Raw genomic sequence first — 24,383 nt, forward strand, 5'->3', positions numbered from 1 at the left:
TTTATTTATGAAATACTCAACTTAAACAATAAATTGTACATAAAAAACAGTTTATATAAAAAAAAATATTCTTAGCTAATAAAACTGCTTCCTACTTTTATCTATTAGTTAATTTTACAATAAAAAAACAAATATCTTCAACAGTTTACTTCATAATTCGAAATTAAAATCCAGAAACAAACTCTTTACTTAAAAATTCATCATAAACGATATGCTATTAACAAAAATAATATGCTTAAAAGCAAAAAATTGTATTATTAATTTCGGTGTTTAAATTATTTTTTAGGTTGAAATTAAAAGTAAAATATAAATATGCTATAAATTTGACGAAAATTAATCAATAAATGTGTACTATTTTTGTAGATTAAAAAATTCCACAATCAATTACTTTTTTGGGAAAACTATTTTACATAGTATAATGCGTCATTATAGTTTATTAATAGTGACTAATTTATTTGATAGTTTTTAAGTATGAGTCAGATGTTAGTTTATATACATTTTTATTTACTAAACATTGCACTGATTTCAAAATTAAATATTATATTAGTTTAACTAATGTTAAAAGAGGGAACATTCAAAAGCAATTTTTCAAAAACGAGTTTAATCTACTGAGCTAATTAACGAGCATACATGTAAATTTACTGCAAAAAAAAAACAATTTACGAATGTATTATTCAAGCACTGCAAATAAATATGTACATTGAAGATTAAGAATTCTTTGTGCATTAGTGTTTTGTTGAAACAGCACTAAAATTTGAACTATTGAAAATTTGTATGGCTAAAAATTGTTTTTTTTTTAGTTTTTTTCTTATTATATTTAAAATCATTTATTCATCGAATAAACTTTCAAGACAGCCAGTGGTATTAAAAATTATAACGAACAACTAAAAATGGCTTCTTATTTCATAACATCTCGGATAAAAGTGCTGTGTAAATTCAGAAACATATATTTGAAAAGAAAAACTGGTAAAACAAACTGCGCTGGTTTTTCAAACTAATTAATTGCAAATGTCACAAAACTCAAAAAAAAAAAGATGATGATGATAGCTGAAAAATCTCACAACATGCTTGAAACCTGAGAGTCAAAAACGCTTTCAATAAAACTTAATAGCAGTAGTTTGGTCGAAAACTGCAACAAAATAATGACAATGAGCTTTTTCTATGAATGTAAAACAGTTGTCCGCAATCGTAATAGTGTGACGTCACAATGAGCTAGTCCTTGCTTTTGACGAATGTTTTGTGGAACCAGTTGTTTTTGTTCGCTTCCAGCTGCTTCTGAGTGGAAGACAGCTCGTGCTGAATTTTCTGAAAAAAAAAGAGTTAAATAAGTAGTACTGTCAAGTTAGTCAGTATATCAGGGCTGCCACTCTTTGAACAAAAAACTAGCCTGGGTTTTGTTTAACAAAAATATTCAAATTAAAAAAATGTTAACCAAGCTTAAAAACATAAAAATATCATAGTCATATCTAAGTCATAAAAAACTAGTATGAGTTTTCCAAAAAAAAAATCAAGCAAGTCTGAGTCGGCCTGATTTTGCCAAAAATCTAAAACTAGCCTGAGCTATAGTGAGTCTGATAAAAACAAAGTTACTTGAGTGTTGCACTGAGACTGCACAAGCTGCAGTTTCGTTTGGGCCAGTTGAATTTCCAATTTTTCAATTTGCTTCTTCATCTGCAATTGCTGCTGCTTGTCGTCCCTGTCTCCAGAGTTGTTTGTGACGTCACTGTTGTCTTCTTCGGCCATTTTTTTCTATTCATTAAATAATTTAATATCAAGGTCTAATGAAGATATGCATACGCTAGTAATAACTAATTGATTTAAATAATTTAAGATTATTTTATCTAAAAAATATAAGGATGACATCAGGAATTAAACTTCACTACCGTTCGGCTTTGCTGGTTGTATCTAACGTAATTAACGTCTCAGAATTTTTATCAAACTATTATTTCTACAATTATTGCAAGTTTAATTTTACTAAGTAGTACACGCTAAAAGTAAAATGTACAGGCCAGCTTAAACATTAGGAATACGTAAAGAAAACTTAATTTATTTTTACACTAGTAAAGAACTCAGATCATACAATTTCATTTACACAAATCTAAGTAAACTAAACATAAAATATTTTACTTGGGAATTATTTTGCACTTCCTCAATTCTTTTACTTAACTGGGAAACAATAAGTTTGTAATCACTTATTATGCTGTTCTTCTTTTTTATTTCCTCTTGTAAAGACGTTGAATCGCTTCGGTACATTTCTTTAACCTATTTAATTTAATACTATTGTAGCCTTTGATGCAAATATTTAGAAGCAGTTAAATTATATAGTATGAGCTAAAAGCGTGTTTTGGTAATCAGAAAATAATTTTATTTTTTTGAGGAAGGAAACCATTAATATTTTAAAAACTAATCGTTTAAGAAATTCCGTTAAACTCGACCAACTTTAACGTTTTCCTGTTTAATTTGAAGGAAGTCACTCTGCAGCTCAGTGTTTTTTTCTCTTTCTTTTCTCAAATCGTTCACGGCAGTTTCCAGATCAACTCGTTGGTTCTCGGCGTGGCTCATGATCTGGTAGTTAAAAAAAATCAAAGTTTTTAGATAAAATTTCATTTAATGAAACGTACTTTCTGAAGTTGGGTTTCTAAAGTGTTGGTTTGCGTGTTGAGCTCATTAGCCAGGTCGTCATTTTCAATTTCCAATCTCATGTTTGACTGCATCAACTTCTTGTTTTCTCTCTGAAATATTAATTACATTAACTTTTGCTATAAATTAGGTACAAAAAGTTTACAGGACTTAAAAAAAGTCAGTCTTTTAGGCTTTTTAAATATAAAAACTAAAAGTATTTATTTAAAACTAAATAGGCATAAAATCATGTCAGAGTTACAAAGAGAGCTAATACGTAATACTCTTTTTGCATTTCAGTAACAGAACAATTTAATTTAATAAATACATTTCATTATGAATTTATCAAACTAATCTATAAATATATTTTATTATCGTTAGATACCTCAATTCTAACTGTTTTATCTTCACCGAGATTGAGTACATCTCTGACTTGCATGTACTCTTTTTCGTATCTCGCTAGTTTTTTCTGTGATATCTGTTATTTATTTGATTAAATTATAAAACAAAAACAAACGCGAAAATTGATGTTATATTAGTATATGAAATACAGAGATACTTGTCAAAACAAGATATATTCGACAATATATCTCTACTAACTTATTGTCTGTTGAATATAATTATTAAAAATCAAGTTATAATTTTTCTCTTTATATAATTTAGTTTGTTAATTTTTTTGTTGTAGTTCAGTTTACAAAAAAAAAAAAAACATCCACTTTAAAGTAACTTAACAAACTGAACAACATAAATTGAAAAAAAAATTGAAATTTGTAAAATTATATTTTGTTTAAACGACTCAAAATTTATGACAAATTTATTAATAGTCACCAGTAAATTTGTGATTCTACTATTATTAACATACAGTCACTATTTTACATGTTTTACAATAAAAACAAATACATAATTCGTAACTAAACTAAATATTCAAAACAATGAGTTTTTTCATAAAATTGAGTTAACTTGAAAAAATTGAAACAAGTTCAAAACTTTCCAAACGCTGGTTGTATTTTGAATTGTATTAATTTCATGTAAATATTTTTGCACCTTAATTGTTATATGGGAATACTTTTGCACTACAGTTTTTTAATTGGAATAACCGTGGAATATTATTTCTAAGCAAGAAATTTTTTTTGCAATTGTCTTGAAAATAGAAAACAGTCACATAACCAATCGAACCTTGCAGTTAACAGCTGTGTCGATAAGCAAGTCGGTTTGTTCCTCGCTCGTGTACTTCTTCGGTAGCTGAACTCGGAAAAACTTGAGGCACCCTTCGAAATCGAATGTTAGCAGCTGCTGTCTGCTCAGCTTCAACAAGGATATCGCCACGCTGAAGATCATCAGCTCTCCCTAATATGAAACATTTTTTGATAAGAAATTGTTAAAATATATTTAGACATTTTTCCTTCGCATAAAATAGTTTAAAACCTTGGTAAAGAATATATTTTGTGATCCATGAAAAAACTAACATAAGAAAACAATAATATGCTGTAAAAAAATTGTTGGCATTGCAGCAAAAAATAATCACTTATAAGCTTTTTGTACTTTTTTAAGATTTTTATTTTTCAAAAATAATTTATAAAATTTTGCTCAAAAATCATAATCAAAACTTACTTCGGAGAGAAAAATGTCGACGACTTGGTATACGAAATTGAGCGGAAATTTAGCGGTGAATAGTGTGAGAAACCACTGTGAAGCGAACATGTGGCATTCCACACCCAGGTACCTGAAGTGAGACGACAAATTTCCCATCATCTCCTGCAAATTTTATTTACTAGTTAATATTTTTTTAAATATTCTTTGCACTGAAATTAATAAGCTAAAACAAACATTGATACTTACACTCTAATTTATGATTATTGAAAGCAAATTCCAAGCAAGTAAAGTTTTACTTCAATAAATAAATAAAACTATAAACCAACGTCCATAGCTCTTTCTAGCTGATAAAACTTCAAATGTAAATCCTCAAATCCCTTATTGAAAAGATTCCTCATTTTGTAATCAGTCATTATTTTTACCAGAACACAGAATGCTTGCTCTTCGGGCATCTAAGAAAACAATATAAACCATACATATAGAACAAGTTTTTTTTTTTTAATTCAGAAAAAACCGGTTTGATGTATATTTAAAACCATAGGAGAATAACTAAAGCTTAAAGCAAAAAATCCCCTAAACAACGAACGTGTAGTAGCAGTGCGGCGGCGAGGAAGCTCAAACCCTGGCAGTAGCCCACCTCCTGGTCGTGGACGCTGTACGCCTTGCAGATTCGGTACAACGAGGTCTGTCCCTCGCTGCCCTGCGCCCTGAAGTAGTCGTGAGCCGGAAATGTTCGGTGGATGTCCCGCTGGATCACCTGCTCCTGCGTCGATGCCTGTTTGAAATTTGATGTATTGTTGAATCAGGATATAGAAACCTTGAAGGATTAAAAAACGTCTTTTTTTTTTTGTATTTTTTATTTGATTTATCACATTAAGTTCAACACGATTTTAGAATTAATAAACTGAGTGCTTAAAAGGTTATTGTCTCATTACACAGAATTGCCACTAGTTTTTTCAAAAATTTTTCCAGATTTTTAAAAGTAAACATTTTTGGGTCTATTTTTAGTTTTAAGTTAATTTCTATAAAAGAAACTGTGTTAAATAGTACAAAAACATTTTAAAGATGCTGTTAAGTTACTTAAAATGTGTTTTTTAATAAAAAAATTTTTGATGTAGTAGACAAAAAATCTTATTTAAAAGATAGATTTTTTATGTCAAATTGAAATTTTAGTACTAAAAATGTTAAAATTATTAAAAATTCCAAGTTTTTCCAGTTTTTTTCAAAATTTCTCAAATTCCAGGTTTTTCCAGGTTATTTTTGCCTAAATTGTCGAATTCCAGGTTTTTCAAGGTTTCCAGGTAAAGTGGCAACCCTGATTACAACATTTAATTTCTAGCTCTAATTTCCTAATCAGACACTAAAGCAAAACTCATCTCACCATGGTGATGTACTGCCGGTACTTCTCCAGCATGGCCTCGTTGCCGTGGCAACAACCCGCCAACAGCTGCCACACCTCGCACCTCAGCGCTTCGGGGACTCCCCTGCCCTGCCTGATCAGCTGACGAACCTTCTTCGTCGCCCTGCCACCGTTCTGTCGCCACGTTGGCAGCACCTCGGCCCACTTGGCCAGCAGCTCGTCCGGCAAGTGCTTGGACACTTCACCGCTGCCGCTCAACAGGGGCTCGTCCGTGTCTGTTTGTTAAAATAATAAATAATATAGTTAGATAAAAAATTATTTATATTTAGCTTGTCACCCTTCGAGGCGAAATTACCAGACTGATAAACAAAAAGTGAAAAAAGTAACTGTTAATCAAACATAAAGATTAGGGACACTTTTAGAATAAAAACTGGCTTTTAAGGAGTTGTTGATTTTATAGCTACAAAACCTACCTTAGTCTTAATAAAAACTAAAACTAGCTACAGTTTATTAGAAATTCTGAAAAAATTTCAAATCTAGCTTGATTTACTTTATACTATCCTGAGTTAGCTCAACAGTTTTTATCAACCCTAACACCAATATGTATGAACCCTGCTAACAGTTTTTATGTACACAGGGTTGCCACTCGTTTTTGGTAAATTTTCTCCAAATTTACAAAATTTCCTCCAGGTTTTTAAAAGTAAACGTTTTTGGGTCTATTTTTAGTTTAAAACTAAGTTTAACGTAAAAAACTGCGGTAAATAGTATAACAACATTGTAAAGATAATGCAAAGATACTTTAAATGTGATATTTAATAAAAAACTTGATGATAACAAAAAAGTTTTATCTATATGATAGATTTTTTGTGTCAAATCTAAGTTTTATTTCTTAGCATGTAAAAATTGTTTAAAATTCCAGGTTTTTAGCCTAAGTTGTCAAATTCCAGGCTTTTCCAAGATTCCAAATTCTGTGTCAATGCTGTGAGCAGTATCTCAAAGTATTAAACTTTTTTAGATTTAGGGCATAAACTTCAAAACAATCTATAAAAAAAGAAATTAAGAAATACTTACCATCGTCATTTTCCTTATCCACTTGTGAGTTGGTGAACATTTTGTTCGAGTTTTCATTGCTTTCTCTATTCTGCTGAAACTCACTTTTTATTGACTTCACTTCGTAACTACTCCTGTTCAGCCCTTTTATTTTCTTCTGTAATTTTAATACAAAAAATAATTCAAAAATAAACAAAGACAATATTCGTGACTTAACAAGTATAAAGCGAAAGCTTAAAAATTATGCATTTAGTTGCATACGCAAACAAACCGGCCTTGAAGTATATACATTACAATCTAACTGCACAGCATTTAAATTCGTTATTTTTTATTAAGACTAGACCATAAAAACAAATAAAACATTTTATTTACTAAACTCTAATAATATAAACTTTTAATTCTTCTTAACAGACAGTTTTAAAATAAACATCTAAACATCCAACTAACTTCTTTGAGTAGAAGATTGAAATTTTCTTGTAGTACTTTTCGGCCAAAGTACCAAAACTTTTCGTTTTGAGGAAAAACTCTTGCTTTAGTTTCAATGAGAAACCTTACAGGTTCGGCAATGTCTTCAATAACAATGTCCACTGCTACACTGAGAAAAACACGCATTCCTGTGTTTATTTGTTTTTTTTTATAAAAAGATTAATTTCAAAATGAAAACTCAGGAGGTTCAAGGTTAAATTTGTATTTTTTTTTCAAAAAGTTTAAAGAAAAACATATGTTAGTATAAAACAAATGGTCGTGATTGGCAACTGAACATTTTATTTTGGGTTCAACTTCTAAATTAAAAGAGTGCAAGGAGAATAAAAATATGCGCACATTAGATTAATATTTTTGCAACTTTATAAAAAAGTCAACTGACGCGTATCGTTGTAATGCCTTTATAAAAAATACATTGAAAGCTTATTTAACAGCATGTTTTGGTTGATACAATAATGCACTGTTAGGCTGTTATAAAAAGAAATAAAATAAAATGAGCTGAAAAACTCCCAATAGTCATAAAATAAATAACAACAGCACTATGAGAGGAAACACTGTTAAAGGTTTTTTCTTTCAATTAACTTACGTGTTTTTTTTGAAGGTTACAAAAAGCGTTTTTTGCCTAATTAAATTTTAAAACTTATCTTATTAATACCTCTTATAAATTAAAATTCAAGGATAAGTTTTTCGGCTAGAACAAAACTGAGATATAAATAAGTTGACTAGAGTGACTTTTAGTTAGCAGATAAATCTAAAAATAACAAAAGTTGTCTTTTGACTGATTTATCTTTAATCTGTATTTAAATACTTTTAGGACTAGCAATAAAAAATTTGTGCTCATTTTCAAAAAAAAACTATTTTTTAATTATTTAACTAAACTGACAACATTTGAAACATTTGTAATTGCACAAATTAAATAAGAATATTTCTATCATCTTATGTAAGCGAACTACAACCACAAATAGTACAATAGATTAGTAATTTATTTATTGTATACATATACAAAATATTTTTTGTATATGTATAAACAACAGGATTTTCGCACTTTTGAGTGTCTTTTGTATATTGTTTAAAATTATTTTCGATTTTAAGTGTTTTTTTTTTTGAATATTTTTTTATAATTTCTAATTATAACTGATCTAACGGCAAATATATTTATTAGCTTAAATGAAAGCTAGTCACAAATTCTAAAAGATTATCTAAGTATTGAAACTAAAAGCATATTATACAAGTTACGAAACAATAATAGCGAAAATCTTCACCAGATTTAACAAAATGGACCAGTAAAAGAACACTAGCTTTAGTTATTTATAGGAAGTTTAACTGTAATAACGTTTTAATTAAAACCTAATGTTAAAACAGTTTTAAAACTTATAAGACAAAAAAAAAGTTGCAAACCTTTCTGTGTGACGGTGTTTAGCAGGTTGAAGTTCTTGTTTGAAGCGTCCCAGTACCCGGCAACGTGACGTATCTCGTCCACCGGACTATTCGGTTGTGACGTCACAGGGTCGAGAAGTTGCATGTCGCTGCTCCTCACGTTCCTGCCCGGAGTCAGCAGCACCCCGAAACATCTGATATATAGAAATATTATTATTAAATTATATTTAATTAAAAGTATTACAATTAAATGCTAAAACTTTTAAAAAATTAAGTAAATTTAAACCGTGATATCTTTTAAAAGAATCTAAAGAACTTTTTTGTTATAAAGTAAAATAAGTACGAAATAATCGATTACTTAATTTAAAATAATTTAAATTTAAATGCTAAACCTTTCAATGTTGAGGGGTATGTTGTTGAGTTGGTTGATGGTGATCACCACTTTCTTGTTCAAGTTTCTTCTCAGTTTGAAGCACGATGAAGCCTTGTCCCAAGGAACTGTCTGATAACCTCCCTTGGAGTCGTCCTCTCTGGAAGTTTGATTCAAAATGTTAACTTTTTTTTAATCATAATAGATAAAAAAAACACTTAGAGCTTTAACTTGAAACTGCTACGTATAAAAAATATTTAAATTTTTGGAAATAAAATTAACCACTAAGGTTATTAACGCTTAAGGTTGTAAAAATGACATATAATAAATATACAACAAGTGATAATTTTTAGTCTTGTCTTGTATTTCAGCTGAATTTTGACAATAAACTCTAATCAATTATTAATTAACAGTTTTACTTGTCATCATTCATATAAATGTTTTAAAAGAATTTAACTTTTCAAACAAATTATCTATTTAAAAACTTTTATAAATTTTTATAGACAAAATGCATTCATTGCTTTTATTTCTATGCATTTTACAAAATAAATCGCACAACTAACTAACTTTATTTCAAGGGTCACATTGAAGTCAAAAGAATCTTCGTTTACATAATTATCACCTTCAGGCAAGATATCTTCTGCTAGAGTCTTGTTTTTCATCGGAGACGCATTGTTGTTGAATGAAGCTCTATAATTTATATACATTAAAAAAGATTATTATTTAAATTATTAACAAGTATTAACTAATTGCTTAACTTTTTAAAATGTTTTTTATTAGTAGAATGATTTTAAAAATTACCTTAATGTGTTTATACGAAAAACTAAATGGAGTTTAATAAATGTTACACGCTATTTATTTAAAAACCAAGTCAATTTTACTATAAAAAATACTTTTTCATATTGAAAATTTAATTGTTTTAACTGTTTTTTTTCAACTTGTTGTTTCAGCTAAATCATAGCAAGCTTGTTTTGATAAAATTATATATTTTAGTAATATAACCTTTCTACTGACTAAATATTTTATGACTATCATTGTTTAATGTTGTAACAATATAACTAAACTTAAAGTAAAAAAACTTAGTTTAAAACAATACACATTTAACTTTAACTTTACACATATTATAACTAAATAAAGTTACTCAAGCAAGATCTTTTATAAAATTTCATATTAAAAAGTTTAAATTCAAATCGTTTTTAAATGAAGAAAGTCTTAAAACTTTTGTTATTTGAAATGTTTACGTATATCTTATAATTAGTATTAATAACATCCTTTGTAATTAATATTTATATTAAAGTTTTTTTTGGAATCTGCTAAATTTTGTAAAAATTTAATCCGACTAGCAATAGTAACGTATCAAAACTTTTTTTTTTACATTTTAATTACCTAATATAAATAAACTAACTACTAGTAGCCATGTTTAGCGAAAAAAATGAACCTAAGATACATTAAAAATTAAACTATTTTTGTACATGTTGACTAGCGGCTTTCGATCACGTCTCGTTTTAGAAGTTTATATTACTGTGACTCACTCATTATTGATTGCACATTTTTCATCAAAAATTTAAGATGCCTCTCAACAAACACGAGCTCAAAAAGTAAGAAAAATGTCAAACAAGTTTACAAAAGCTGTAAACATCGTTGCATAAGAAAAGCTTTAGCAATTCTCCGCTAGTTATTTAAAAATCTTTTTTAATCTGTAATGATTATATAATTAACTAGCTTTAAAAGAATATAACTCCGTTTTAAAGTTTTCAGAACATAAATTCGTAAATTGCTTAACGAGCTGGTCATATATAATGAAGAATCAAAAATTGTATTTAATTTTTTTTAATCATTAACAAACTTGAGACAAAAAACATTTATCATCTTCTAGTAAACTAACACTGTTTAAACTATATATCCAAACTTACAGTTTTAACTTTAGTTTTAAGTTATATTACTTATAAATTAAATATGTTTATGAAAAAGATCTACCATATTTCTTATCGTTTTATAAAAACTTTTTAATTCTATAAAAGCTTTTCTTCTCTTAATATTTTATTAAGCTAACTTTTTTGATTAACAAAACAATTTTTACTACAATCAATGGTCATCATTAGAAAATTTCTTTGTTTTCAATTCTATGTATCTATTTTTTATTATATTTAAACTTGCTTTTTATTTTTCCAAAGTAAAAATTTTGTTTTAAAATCATAATTTCTGTATGCATTTTTGTCATGTTAAATGAAATAGCATAATCATTTTAATAATCAACTTATTTTTGATCTAATAACTTTTATTACTCAAGAGTATCAATACCATATTACAATATTATTAAGATTGTAAACAATAAAAGTTCACCACACGACGGGTTTAGTCCTTACTAGACTTATCAGGCAGGCATAGTCGCGATAAACCGCTTTGAGATCTAACCAAGCGGGGTTAAGTACGAAGCACTGAAGCGACCGTTTGTCGGTAAAGTTGAAAAAAGAAAAATCAAGAAAATATTTTTCAAATGTTTTTGTAAATAGAATTTACCTTTAGATGAAAACAGCCAGCCTGAGCGACTATAATCTAGTATGAGTTACATCAAGCAAGCCGGAGAAAGCCCGAGTTTATAAGAAATTTGAAATAAAAAAAATTATTTGGACAAAAATTTGAAAAAAATACTATTAATAAAACTTGAATACCTAAAAAAACCAAAATATAAAAAAGCACTTTAAAAAAACATAAATTTTAAGCAAGAAAAAACCTTGAAGTCGTAAAAACTAGCCTGATATTCAGAACATAGTTCAAAACTAGCCTGAGTCAGTTTGAGTTTTTCAATAAATTCAAACAAGCTTTGTTTACCTTGAGTAGCCTGTGTGTGTGTGATAACCCTGAAAATAACTAATTTCACATTTAACAATAAAGTGAAGTAAACAGACTAACGTAAAAGAACTAGAAGGCACGTTTGACGTGGCTATCTTGTAATGATACATCACTTTTTTCACCTGAAAACAAAATAACTTTTGTTATATACAGAAAAAAAATCAATAGAATACTTTACTGTAAACGTATTTGTAAATTATAAACTAAAAAATAAAATTGCTAACTAAAAAACATAGAGGATGACACTGATAAATCTTTCCTTAGTTTGACAAAATATGAAATTCTATATTTTTTTTTTGTTTTAGTAATTTTCAGTTTATGCTTTTAATCTTAAAAACAATTTCTATCGAAAAATTAACACACTTTTTAAAAATAGTTTACAAAAAAGTATATATACAAGCATACTTGTATCACAAGTGGTGTTGGTTTGATGAATTAAGAATAATTAATCGGAATGATTTACAAACATAATATAAAATAGATAATACATAATTTTGCAAACAGTAATTAAACTTTGTAAAGAAAAAAAATATATATATCAGGGTTGCCACTTGTTTTTTCCCATTTTTTTCCATGTTTTCCAAATTTCTTCCAGGTTTTTAAAAGTACACATTTTTGGGTCTATTTTTAGTTTAAAGTTAAGTCTAAGGTAAGAAACTGTGTTGAATAGTAAAAAAACATTGAAAAGATAATGTAAAGCTACTTTAAGTATGTTTTTTAATAAAAAATTTTTTGTTTTTGACAATTTTTTTTTATCTATATGATATATTTTTTGAGTCAAATCGAAATTTTACTACTGAACATGTGAAAACTGTTAAAATTTCAGGTTTTTCCAGGTTTTTTTAGTGATTTCTGTTTAAAATTCCGTTTTTTTTTCAAAATTTCTCAAATTCCAGGTTATTTTTGCCTAAATTGTCGAATTCCAGGTTTTTCCAGGTAAAGTGGCAACCCTGATATATACATGCTTCTAGAGATTTTTCCTCTTTTCGTAAATAAATTTTAAAAAGAAGTAATAATGTTGTTTTAAAAATAACAAAAAAAAATTAAAGTATAAATTGAATTGATAGCAATCATAAATTCTTAAGGATCTAATTAATGTTATTTATTAATTGACATAAATACTGTTTTACAAATAAATCAGTGAACCAATAAAATTCCAAATACAGCTAATTTTGGAAATGTATGTTAGATAAAAACAATTAACATTAACAGTTCAAACAACTCACGGCCTCGGGAACTTGGCATCTGAGGACGTGGCACTGGAACAAGTCGGAGTTGTGGAGGGTTTCAACGAAGCTGAAGCATCCAGTTAAGTTGTTTTCTCCCTTGGTGCATAGTATGAGCGAGTAGAGCGGAAACTTCTTGATCTGGTTGCGTCCGTTGCTCAGCGGGTCCAGGAACCTTTGAAAAAATTAAATAGTGAAAAGTTACATGTATAAAAATTTAGTAAAGCAGATTTATTTCAATTTATCTTTAACTCTCGTTTGAGTTTCTTTTTTTTTTAATTGTGAAAAACTAAGATATGGTTTCTAAGCAGTTGCTGATATGCAACTTTAAATATACTTAATACAAAATAGTAATAAAACAACTTTATCAAAATTGGAAAAAAAAGTGCGATATTTTTTTTAATAATCAAGTTTTAAAAAACTTTGGTTGAAGGCTTTAAAAAAAAAAACTTATTTATTATATACAGGGTTGCCAAATGTTTTTGAAAAATTTTCTTTAGGTTTTCAAAACTTGTTCCAGGTTTCGAAATTACACGTTTTAAGGTCTACTTTTAGTTTAAAATTAAGTTTAAGGTAAAAAACTGTGTTAAGTACTATAACGACATTGAAAAGATATTTTAAAGCTTCTTTAAATGTGTTTTTTTAATAAAAAAATTTTGATGTAAAAAAAAAATTATCAATACGATAGATTTTTTGTGTTAAATCGAAATTTTACTACCAAACATGTAAAAGTTGTTTAGAATTCCAGGTTTTTTAATGATTTTTGTTCAAAATTCCAGATTTTTTAGTGAATTTTCTTAACAATGCTAGGTTTTTACAGGATTCCAGGTTTTTTGGCAGCCCTGTATAGAGTATAACTGTATACTTATATATATATTATAACTTATACAGGGTAGCCACAGATCGAAACGAAAAAAAATTCCCGACTTTTCTAAACCTAACTCTTAATTGATATTGATTTAAAAATACATAACCAAAGACTTGAGAGATATTAGTTTATTCCAAAAATTTAATTAGACCCTGAAAATATTAATAGTTAAAGCAATTTTTTTTAGAAAATAACATTAGCAAAATGCAGTTTTTAGCGATGATAAACTTTCTTTTAAATAGCATGTTTATATTAAATTTCCTGACTTTTCCTAACTTTTGTCTTTTTTTTATTTTTTTTCTGACTTTTCATGACTTTGCGGCAACCCTGCTTATATTCTATAACTACTTAATATTTAGAAGTAATATGTCTATCTATAAATATATACATAAAATAGAATAAGATTTAGTAGTTTAGCATTTTTTGCTGCATTTTAATTAACTATTAAAATAATTTGTTTAGTTTATTCATTTTTTTGGTATCGAAAGTATTTAGAATGTACTCAAAAATCTAATTAATCCGACTTTGTTAACAAATGCCACTGAAAAGGACAGCTTAAAAAAGCATACCTTAATTATAATAATAAAAATACCTAAAAATATATATTTAAAACTAATACTAAACTTGTATAAATACTTTTTCACATTTACTAACTCATATTACATTTGTAAGACAATATAACATATTAGAACTCAGGACAGCTTATTTGTATGGGACACGTTCAAAATCCACCCGTGATCGAAATCTACCCGCGTTCAAAATCCACCCAGTCAAATTCGAGAACCGCTTACCAATCAAGGGTGAGGGGTAACAGTGGTAGAGAAAAATAAAAAAAAAAACGCAAAAAATATATAAAATAAATTAATAAATAAGAAAATATATAACAAAATTGGGTGGATTTTGAACGCGGGTGGATTTTGATAGTATACCTATGTGTATACTACTTGATAGCATTTCAAACCCTTTCTTGTTTAAAACAATGTATTACTGTATAGAACTACTATTTTTGTAAGTTTAAGTAAAAAATCTACAAATATTAGTTATGTACTTAAAAAACAAAGTTGAAAATGTCTACTAAGGTAAAGGTACCATCTAATTTTTAACATTTTGCTTTAGGTAGTTTAAAAAATGTAAAAATTATAAGTTTGTTAAGTTTATTAACACTTTTTTCATGAACTTAGAAAATAAACTACTGCAACCCATTACCTTAATGCCATAGAGGGATCCGAGTTTTTTTACAAAAACTAACATTTACTCTTATTTTCAGGCTTAAAGTAAGAAATATAAATTAATTTTGATATAATACTTCATCTATATATTTTCTAGATACAATCGGTTTTAAAAAAGCTTCTCTACAAACGCATATAATGTATTTTTTAATGTCCATTTTCTTAAAAAAATATTGAAATTTTATTTTCTCTGTATTTTTGAAGCCTAGATTCCAAATTATAGTTTTTCTTTTTTAATCTATAAAAACTGTAAAGAACAATTTTATAAAAAAATATTTTTAAGTCTTTTAGTAAACTTTTTACTCAAAATTTAAAATCTATAGAGTAATTTTTTTAATACTTATAAAGATAAAGCTGAGAAATTTTTTAAGATATTGCTTAAAATATTAGGAGAAGATTAATTTTTAATGAAATTGTCTTTTTTCTAATAGCTTTGTTAAAACCAGCAAAATAAAATCAACTTGCTATAAAAAACCTTACCCAATAACTTCATATTAAGTAGCTCTTCATAACAATAAATTAAAAATCGAAGACTATTTTATCTGAAAAAGGAATTTACTTTTTAGTATTTTTGTTTAATATTATACATTTTCTAAAAAGTACAAATCGTAAGTTAGCTACAAAAAATATTTTAAGCATGACTTTCATAAATAACTAGTAAGCTATTTGTTATAAATTAAAAATAACTAAACAAAACGAGCTTAATCAATAGTAGGCAAGTATTAATTTATAAAAACTATCATATTCAGCTTTTTAGATATATACATATATTTACATGAAATTGAAAACGGTCAATGAAAAAAAAAAATACTAAAAGTAAAAACAGTTCGAGTTAATAAAATAAATATAAAATATATATACATCTCATTTTAATAGATTTTTCTGTTAATGCTTAACAGTTAAAAGCATATAAAAAACTAAAAATTAGTTACACTTAATAAACCAACATCTAAATTACATAACCATCGAAATTAATTAAACATTCTTTTGGTTTCAAAGTGTAAATCTAAAACTTTTTGCAATTTAAATAGCATTGAAAATTTTTAGTACCCCAAAAAAAAGTTAATAAAGTTGTTCGATACACATTATCAAAAGTTAAAAGAAAAACAATAACTTAAAGTTTTTTGCTAGCTTTCAAAATAAGTATAAGTATTTGTTAGTTTAAAAGCTTTTAAAAGTAACATAAAACTTAATTTTTAAATTAGTAATTTATACTTTCTATAAACTACTAAAAATGTTTATTAACTCGTTATACTATTTGTATTTTTTAAACAGTCATGATTGTACTGTTGATTACTTAACAATATTCATAACATAAACAAAGGTTATTTGTATTATTTGCTTCATTTGAAAAAAAAAGTAAAACTTCATTATTAAAATCAAATAAGAACAAATTTAGGTTTTACTGCTTAACATTAAGTCTTTTTGAAAACTGTTAATTTTTAGTTTATCGCATAAAATAAAACTAAAATCGTTTTATATTACGGTAAAAAGCATAGATATATGTAATAGTATAATACATTAGATCGTATAAATTATCATATTAATACTGTGAGAAAAATTTATGATTTTTGTCACTTTTTTTTACTAAAAAATAATTATGATGTTTGATTTTTTTTTAATATATGAAAAATTTCTATTACGAAATAAAAACTTATAAATTTATTCGATTTTCCAAAGATTTAACAAATTTGATTTATAAAAACTCAAGTCTTTTTTTATAATTTACTAACTAAATTGAAAATCCTGTTTTTTATAAGTCAATATTTCAAATGTACAAATAACATACATTTATGCCTTAAATTAAGTTATGAAACAATTAACACTTTGTTATGATTTTGAATCAAGGAAAGTTTATTTGAAAACAAAATTTCAAAATGTACCTGATGCAGCCATCAGCAAGCCTCGGAATGCTCAATACAATTTCTATCTGCTTGTCTGATGCCATCGCGTCTGATGACGACGATGACGTCATAATGGACATTGCCTGCTGCACTTGCTTCTTGTCGTGAGGCTGGGTGACACTCGAGCAACCGAAGTAGAAAACGTTGTGAAAGAGGATGCAGTTTTCGTCGATCTTCTCATCTTCATCTTCTATTTTCATACAAAAAGTTAATTGATAGGTATACTAGTACATAGTAAAATGAAACCTAGAAAGTTTACTGAACGAAAAAATTTAAATATAGAAACTTGTTTTAATTTAGAAACTTTTTAAAAAAAATTATTGCAGCAGTACCAAGTGTTTCTAACACAAATTTAAACAATTTATGGTAGACAACATTTATTTAAAATACTTTCGGTTGTTTTTTTATAAATGATAAAGTTTGTTGAAAAATAATTTTCCACCTAAAAACAACAAGATTTGGACTTAAAATAAATAAAAGTTTTAATTAATTATATAGTTTAAATCGAAGTATACTTATAATATTTGTTTTCAATTTAAAATATTTTACCAGAAAATAGAACGCAAGAAAATGTTTAAAATTTAATTCTTTAAATTGAACCATAAAAGCTTGGTTTTGTTTAAAATCTCAAGCATGAAAAACTTAAGACTTTTTATTTTGTACTGAGGTATAATCAATCTTTAAAAATTTTAAACAACGAAATTCTCTAATCTCTGCTATAAGTTTGCATAACCTTTTTTTTAATAATTGTACTATTTTTTTACATTTTAAAATCGAATTTTTTTCAAAAACTTTAAACAAACCTTTAACTTTTGTATCGTTTATTTTATCATCATCTTTAGACTCATTGCTCTGTGGAAAACGAAAAAAGTTTAAAAATATATCGATGTGAAGTTCAAAATATCATACAAAATCACTTAATATAAAAAATAATATAATAATTAAAATGTTTAAACTAAGCAATAGTAGAATAATAAAGTAATTTTACATAGAAGCAAATTGTTGTAAACTGAACAATTTCAAATCAATTCAATTTGAATACAGTTTTCAATTAAGTTACAAAAAAATAAATCTAAGACATGTATCGTTAGGTACGTATCGTGATGTATGTAGTATTTTTGAATTTTACTTTTTAATATTAAAGGTACAGAGAATAGCAGTATTTCAGTTTTAGAGGTAGTCAATAAAATTTTATTCTGTCCGTAACAACAAAATTATAGATATATTTTCTTTTAATTTACATTTAAAATATCATTTTTAAGTTATGCTAATTTAAGAATTCCTTGTAATTACTTCTACCAGACAAGTTATATTAAAAACAAAACTAGGAAAACTACAATTAACTGTTGTGCAGTCTACATTTTATTTCTAGAAAAACAAATATCATCTACACTGATAATTACAAAAACATCATAACTACAAATAAAGTTACTTCTTCTTAGTGAAACCATATGAACAAAAAAAGGTTATCTGGTGATTTTATAAAACATAATTCAAAAATTTGTGGTACCTAAACTTTCGTACAGATATTATTATTGAAATAATTACTTTGGGAGGATCATGAGGAAGTATTTCGTAGTCGGATGCAGACTCAATTGATGCTATTGAAGTGATATCCATCTGCAAAATGATCATACGTTTTATCAAGCTTTAGTATAACTAAAATAAAAAACCCTTCAACCATCAACCGTTTAAAAAGAAATTTACAGATTCTTTAGATTTAAGGGCTTGAGGTATTTAACATTTTCTTTTTTTATACAAATAACTAAGCTACCAGCTATTTTTAACCAGTTTTAAAACTCTAAGTACCTTTTGAGGTTATAACCAATCAAATTAAAAAAGTTCAATAGATTTCTTAAAGTCATCAACTAAAAAAAAAAAAAAACTTTTTTGCTATTTTCTTTTAACTTTTGAGCATTTGTTTCTAAATATTCTCAGTCTAATTATTTTAACGAAATACTTTTAGGATATTGATATTTAAATATTTTGGTTATAAAATTTGAACTATTGTAAAAAGATTTTATTAGTTTTCAGATACTACTTGCAACAAAGTTTAAACTAATTTTACCCATACTTTGTTAATTTTTTTTTAATAAACGTTTTGACATAAACTTTAGGTCGTTTTCGAGTAAAAAATAATGGTAAAATATAATGCTAACTAAAAACTTATAAAATAAATCTTAAATAGTATGAAATATACAAAAAACATTTGAATAAATACGAAGGTTTTAAGCATGGTCAAAAAAAACAAAATTTAAGTAAAAGCATGTTTATTACATTTACTTGTTTTTAAGTTTAGCTTGGCCAAATCTGTTTTTTTTAATTAAACTGAGATCAGACCTGAAACTGAATATTTTTTCTATTAAAGTTTAGTCAGATCTAGATCTTGGCAAGGCATGGCCAGATCTGGTATACCAATACTTGATCAAAATTTAATACTAAGGATAACATTGCTAAAATGAATAAATAAAAACTTTAACTCTACCAAGTTTTAAGAAAAAATCAAACTTGCCTAAGTTTTGCCAGAAACTTTAGAGTTTAGAGATTTTTTTCTATTATTTTAAACTAGCCTAAAGTAACCCTGATAACCTGATAGTACAGTGCTTCCTCGCTTACCTAGCCATGTTGGCAATCTGTTTTTTAAGTAAGGTCAGAACAGCCTTTTGCCGGATAAGAATAAGATATTGTTTTATAGTAATCTACCTCAGTAATATTATGCAATGCATATAACAAAACGTAGACTTAAGGGCAAAGGGGGGTAAATCTTTTTTTTCACAATTTGATCTTATTTCATAAAGTTTTAACTAGGCAACAAGATGCTTTTTATAGATTTTTAAAATAATATTTGAGATATAGCAGATCAAAGTCGGAGGCAACAATAGGTTCCTAATGGAAGGAGCAAACTAAAATTGTGAAAAAAGACTATTTCACTAAAAATCTATCTTCTCCTATGTTTTTTGAGATAAATACCTCAAACTTTCAGGAAATGTTCCTTGCATTTTTTAGAGAATTCTGTCCTAAAAATTTTTTAAATTTTTTATTTTGTTTTTTTGTCATAAATTTTTCATTTTTTTATATTTTGTTAAAACATCAAATTTAAAATTTAATATAACATCAATCAAGTTTAACATCTTTAGAATTATCACGTTACTATGAATTGCTTGTTTATCAAATTAGACGTGTATATATATTAAAGCGTTTATTTTAGCTGGATCAAATAAATCTACTTCTTGACTACAAGCGGCCATATTAGCTAGGAAAAGGATAATCAAGGACTGGATAAGTGAGGAAGCACTGTACTATTTAAAATAATAAAATGTTTATACCAAACTTTAATCTTTTATTTTCTATCATATGTGCAAACTGGTGTTTGCTCAGATTATTGCAAATAAATTCAAAATCATACGCAACTTTTATCTTTTTTATTTAAGTAATTATATAAAAAAATACTGTAAGTACTTAATTTAAATTTATGGTTTTTGATAAATCTTTATCGACATTGATGTCACATGTGCCAATATAAGTTCATTTTCATAGTATTAAGGAGACACTTTTTAGAGAACGAAACAACTTTGAACGATTTACCAATTTAAATTCTTAAATTAGACTTTAAATCGGTATTAAATAACATTTTAAAAATTCTTAAGAAGTTTTTTAAATTATTTAGAGCAATATCTGTTTAAATAGCATCTTACTTCTACTCTGATTCCATAAAGCAGCACAAATAATAACAGCAATTTTTTTTCTTACTTTTATATTCATTTAATATCATTTTCATTGTAGATTTACAAATACGCACAAAAAATTATGCAAAACTTTAGAAGATTTCAATACTGGTATAAATAGCTCAAGTTAAACTTATTTTTTCATTTTTAAGAATGATGAATACTTAAACTGATATAAAATTAAATATATAAACAATCAATATAAGATTACAATTCATATAAACAGAGCTATGTCAATAGTTATACAAAGAGATTTACAACTGAAAAAATAATAAAAGGTTAATGCTGTAAACTAAAATTTTTATATAAAGCTCGATTACTTTTATTTGCAGATATTAATATTTCAGTTCCGTAAAAACATTGGCTTTAATATGATAGCATACGAAAGCTTTAAGTATAAACTAAAATCCAGTTCTTATATGTTTTTTTTTTAACTTTTTGATAAATTGTAGTTTTTGTAACAAGTTTCAAATAAATACCAATGGACCTCAAGTTTAGTAGGGTCAATTTTCTTGGAAATTTAAAAACTAACTAAAAATATATATTTTCCTTTATTTTTTAAGCTAGAGACTACAAACTTTAAGGAAACAAAACACTTATTTTAAAGAATTTTAATTTTAAGTTTCTAAAAATACTATAAAAAATAGATGCTTTTTTTTTATAATTTTTTTTCAGTATGAAAAATCTTGAATTGGAAACAATTAAAAATTAGTAATGGACTTAATTCAAAATTTAAGGAAGATTGGTTAAAAAATAAAGGAGAAAATATATTTTTAGTGAAATAGCTTTTTTTATGATTTTAGTTTGATCCTTCTATAAGGAACCCAGTGAGTTCACCGACTTTGATTGCTTATATCTCAAAAATTACTTTGAATTTTGTTAAGCCATTAAAAACGTCTGATAGCTAATATAAAACTCTACAAAACAAGATCAACTTGCAAAATTCAAGGTGAATCCCCTCCCCTATTGACATAATTAAAACTGAGCTTCTTACAAAAAACGAAAATGAATAAAGAAATTAATTAATTTCAAAATTTTGTTTTTTTCTTATTTACAGGTATAAACTTTATTTTTATCAAAAATTTATATAAAACTATATCAATATCAGTCTTCTTATTAACTATTTTTTTTTGAATTAAATAAACACTTAACTAAATTAAGAAGTCTTTTTTTCAACTTTAACTTTAAAAATTCAAGGATTCAAATAAGGAATAACAATTCTTTTACAAGTAGAAATAAAGTCTACTGAAATATTAATAATCTGTTAAAAATCAATTTTAAACAAAACTTAAATTACTGCAATAGAAATGTTTTAAGCTAGTCCTAGTAAAAGTGCAAATGTAAATACAAGTGATGTTAGTACTCTTTATTCATTACTAACTATTAAAATACACAAATATAAAGTTCAAACTTACCAGTAAGTATCCAGTTTAAATACTTTTCAAAACAGGAAAGAGATATCTCAAATCATTTTATATTAGAACTATTCAATAAATTCTATAAAGCAATATTTATATTCAATAAAACTCTCATACTAGTATTAAGTTTTAAAACTTTAAGGAAAGTATATTAGTTCAGTTAATTAATGCTTTGTTTAATGCTTAGATTCTTTTAAGGCCATACAACAAAACTTTTGAGAAATTCACATTCAATTTTTTTACAATTAGAATTAATATAAGTTATAAATTAACTTTTAAATTTGCAGTACTAAATTTTAAAAATAAATACACAAAGTCATTGTACTTTAATACATATTTTTATAATATAAGTTCAATACTTTATAAATATTTAATAATGCAAAACATTAAACTGATTTAGTTTAATTAAACATTTTTGATGTACATTTAACTATCACTCTAAATGTTTGTAATACACATATCTTTTTTTTCAATCAAATAGAATACTTAAACAATAGAAAGTTTTAAGATTTTTTTAATATAGTAACATTTAACCCTTTTTTTAGTTTTTTTATTTTAATTCATATTACAACTGTTAACGAAGCAAATCTCAAACATATACATCATTATTCCTAATAGATTTACTAACACATTAAACATTACAAACATTAAACAAACTTTAAAGGTCAGACAAAACCCTAAGGAAGCTTTTAATAAAAATACTTAACAAATTGTACTAAAATTATGTTCACAGGTCAATTTCTCCAAAAGTACACATCTCTTTTTAGTTTAGACTCAAACTTTCTAAACCAATCCTCCAAAACACTAAGTGGAACTAATTGTTGATGTGGGTTTTTAACTTGGCTTATACTACATGAAAAACTTGACGCATAATTAAAAAGGCTTGCGCACATTTTAGAAGTAAATTCATTGAAAGTGTTAGCATGAGAAGCTGTAGAATCTTTCGCTGCTACCTGGTTTGCTATTTCCTCTTCTCTTTCAATTGATATACCAACCTGGGCACTGTGACTTTCATTGTTTACATTAAAAGATATGTTGGTAAAAGCATGTTGCTTGTGTTCTGCATTTTTTAAACCGGTTATTTTAAAAATAGCAGACGGTTTGTTGTTGGAAATGTGTCCTATCAACGACCAGCCTACATTTTGATTCGTCCAGCTCAAGTACACAGAGCCTGCATAGCCTTGTGGAAAGGGTTGGGCTCCTGTCATCATGACCACTATGTGGTTAGCCGTTTGCAAGTTTTGGATGTTGAAAACAACTTTTGTTTCATCTACTGGCTCCCCATCAGTTTGAATCAGTTGTCCAGCAACCAAAACTGCAAACATTTGCTGCATTTTTATACTTCTTATACTAATAACTCCTGTAATTAAAAAAGCTTTGAATTAAAAACTGTTAATCAGGTTTAGGTTTATACTAGAAAAAAACAATTCAAATACTAGGAACTCCTAATAAGGACATTGAAAGATGTACCTTATTTTTACTGTTAAATCTTATTTTGTAGAGTTTTATCTTGTTTGTCAGACACTTATTATCACTACTAAGTTAAAACTAACTGTTGAGTTATAAAAGTCTAAGATATGTGAGCTTTATAGGTTCCTTATCAGGATACAAACAAAAAGAAGAAACCAGATTATAATACTAAAAACTTGTTTTCTTTCTTTTTTCCACACATATTATTTAAGTTTTAACAGTTAGTCCACTACTAATTTTTAAATATTTTCATAAACAATTTATTTTCATCAATGGGTTAACCTGAGTAGCCAAAAAGTGTAAAAACGCAAATTCAAAAACTTAATCAAATTCAAACTTATAGAGGTATTAGAATAAATTTTGTTATGATCATGTTAATACACTAATTTATTTTTACTACTTAACACCATATAGAAAGTAAATTATTTTAACTTTTAGCTAAGTTAAAAACAGAGTTGCCTTAGGTTTTTTGAAAAAATTACATGTTTTCTGATTTTTTCCCGATTTTTACAAGTTCATTTTTTTTTATATTGTATAAAGTTAAATTTAAGGTAAAAGGCTGTCTTAACTAGTATATATAAAAATTAAAGGATACTTCAATGCTACATAAAAAGTGTTTTATAACAAATAAAATTTTGAATAATACTAAAAAAGATTTTGTTTAAGATAAACTTTTTGTATTTAATAAAAATTTTATTATATTATATGTAAAAACTGTTTAAAATTTCAAGTTTTTCCAGGTTATTTTTGCCTAAATTGTCAGTTTTCAATGAACCAGTTTTTTTGGCAATATTGTAAAAGTTTCTTTTCAACGTTTTTAAAACTTTTAGCAATTTAT

At 26.2% G+C, this 24,383-nt stretch overlaps 2 protein-coding genes across 2 annotated transcripts; both read right to left on the bottom strand.

Annotated features, from left to right (window-relative positions):
• Positions 1-509: 509 nt before the first annotated feature.
• On the bottom strand, positions 510-22,156 carry LOC145844028 (rab GTPase-activating protein 1-like). Its single transcript, XM_082951355.1, has 22 exons — positions 22,073-22,156; positions 18,481-18,552; positions 17,736-17,784; positions 16,912-17,122; positions 12,932-13,106; positions 11,766-11,827; positions 9,420-9,542; positions 8,875-9,012; positions 8,504-8,676; positions 7,070-7,236; positions 6,644-6,779; positions 5,594-5,847; positions 4,799-4,987; positions 4,539-4,664; positions 4,231-4,374; positions 3,796-3,966; positions 3,005-3,097; positions 2,622-2,732; positions 2,440-2,565; positions 2,128-2,262; positions 1,591-1,749; positions 510-1,305 (listed from the first exon to the last, which is right to left on the bottom strand). Exons 2-22 carry the CDS (start codon positions 18,550-18,552, stop codon positions 1,213-1,215), a joined length of 2,907 nt encoding a protein of 968 aa, XP_082807481.1. The 5' UTR covers positions 22,073-22,156; the 3' UTR covers positions 510-1,212.
• Positions 22,157-22,230: 74 nt separating this feature from the next.
• On the bottom strand, positions 22,231-23,431 carry LOC145844029 (protein Hikeshi-like). The gene has a single exon (XM_082951356.1). It carries the CDS (start codon positions 23,407-23,409, stop codon positions 22,810-22,812), a length of 600 nt encoding a protein of 199 aa, XP_082807482.1. The 5' UTR covers positions 23,410-23,431; the 3' UTR covers positions 22,231-22,809.
• Between the last annotated feature and the right edge of the window lie 952 nt (positions 23,432-24,383).

Source organism: Thalia democratica, chromosome 9 (genome assembly GCF_965202585.1).
Source record: "Thalia democratica chromosome 9, ktThaDemo2.hap1.1, whole genome shotgun sequence".
Classification (NCBI taxonomy): domain Eukaryota; kingdom Metazoa; phylum Chordata; class Thaliacea; order Salpida; family Salpidae; genus Thalia; species Thalia democratica.

Coding starts and splice junctions, on each gene's coding strand:
- LOC145844028 (XM_082951355.1), bottom strand. CDS start 18,552: ATGGATATCACTTCAATAGCATCAATTGAGTCTGCATCCGACTACGAA. Junction 2,733..3,004: donor ATAAAACAGTTAGAATTGAG/GTATCTAACGAT, acceptor TTAATATTTCAG/AGAGAAAACAAGAAGTTGAT. Junction 2,263..2,439: donor TTAAACAGGAAAACGTTAAA/GTTGGTCGAGTT, acceptor TAAATTAAATAG/GTTAAAGAAATGTACCGAAG.
- LOC145844029 (XM_082951356.1), bottom strand. CDS start 23,409: ATGCAGCAAATGTTTGCAGTTTTGGTTGCTGGACAACTGATTCAAACT.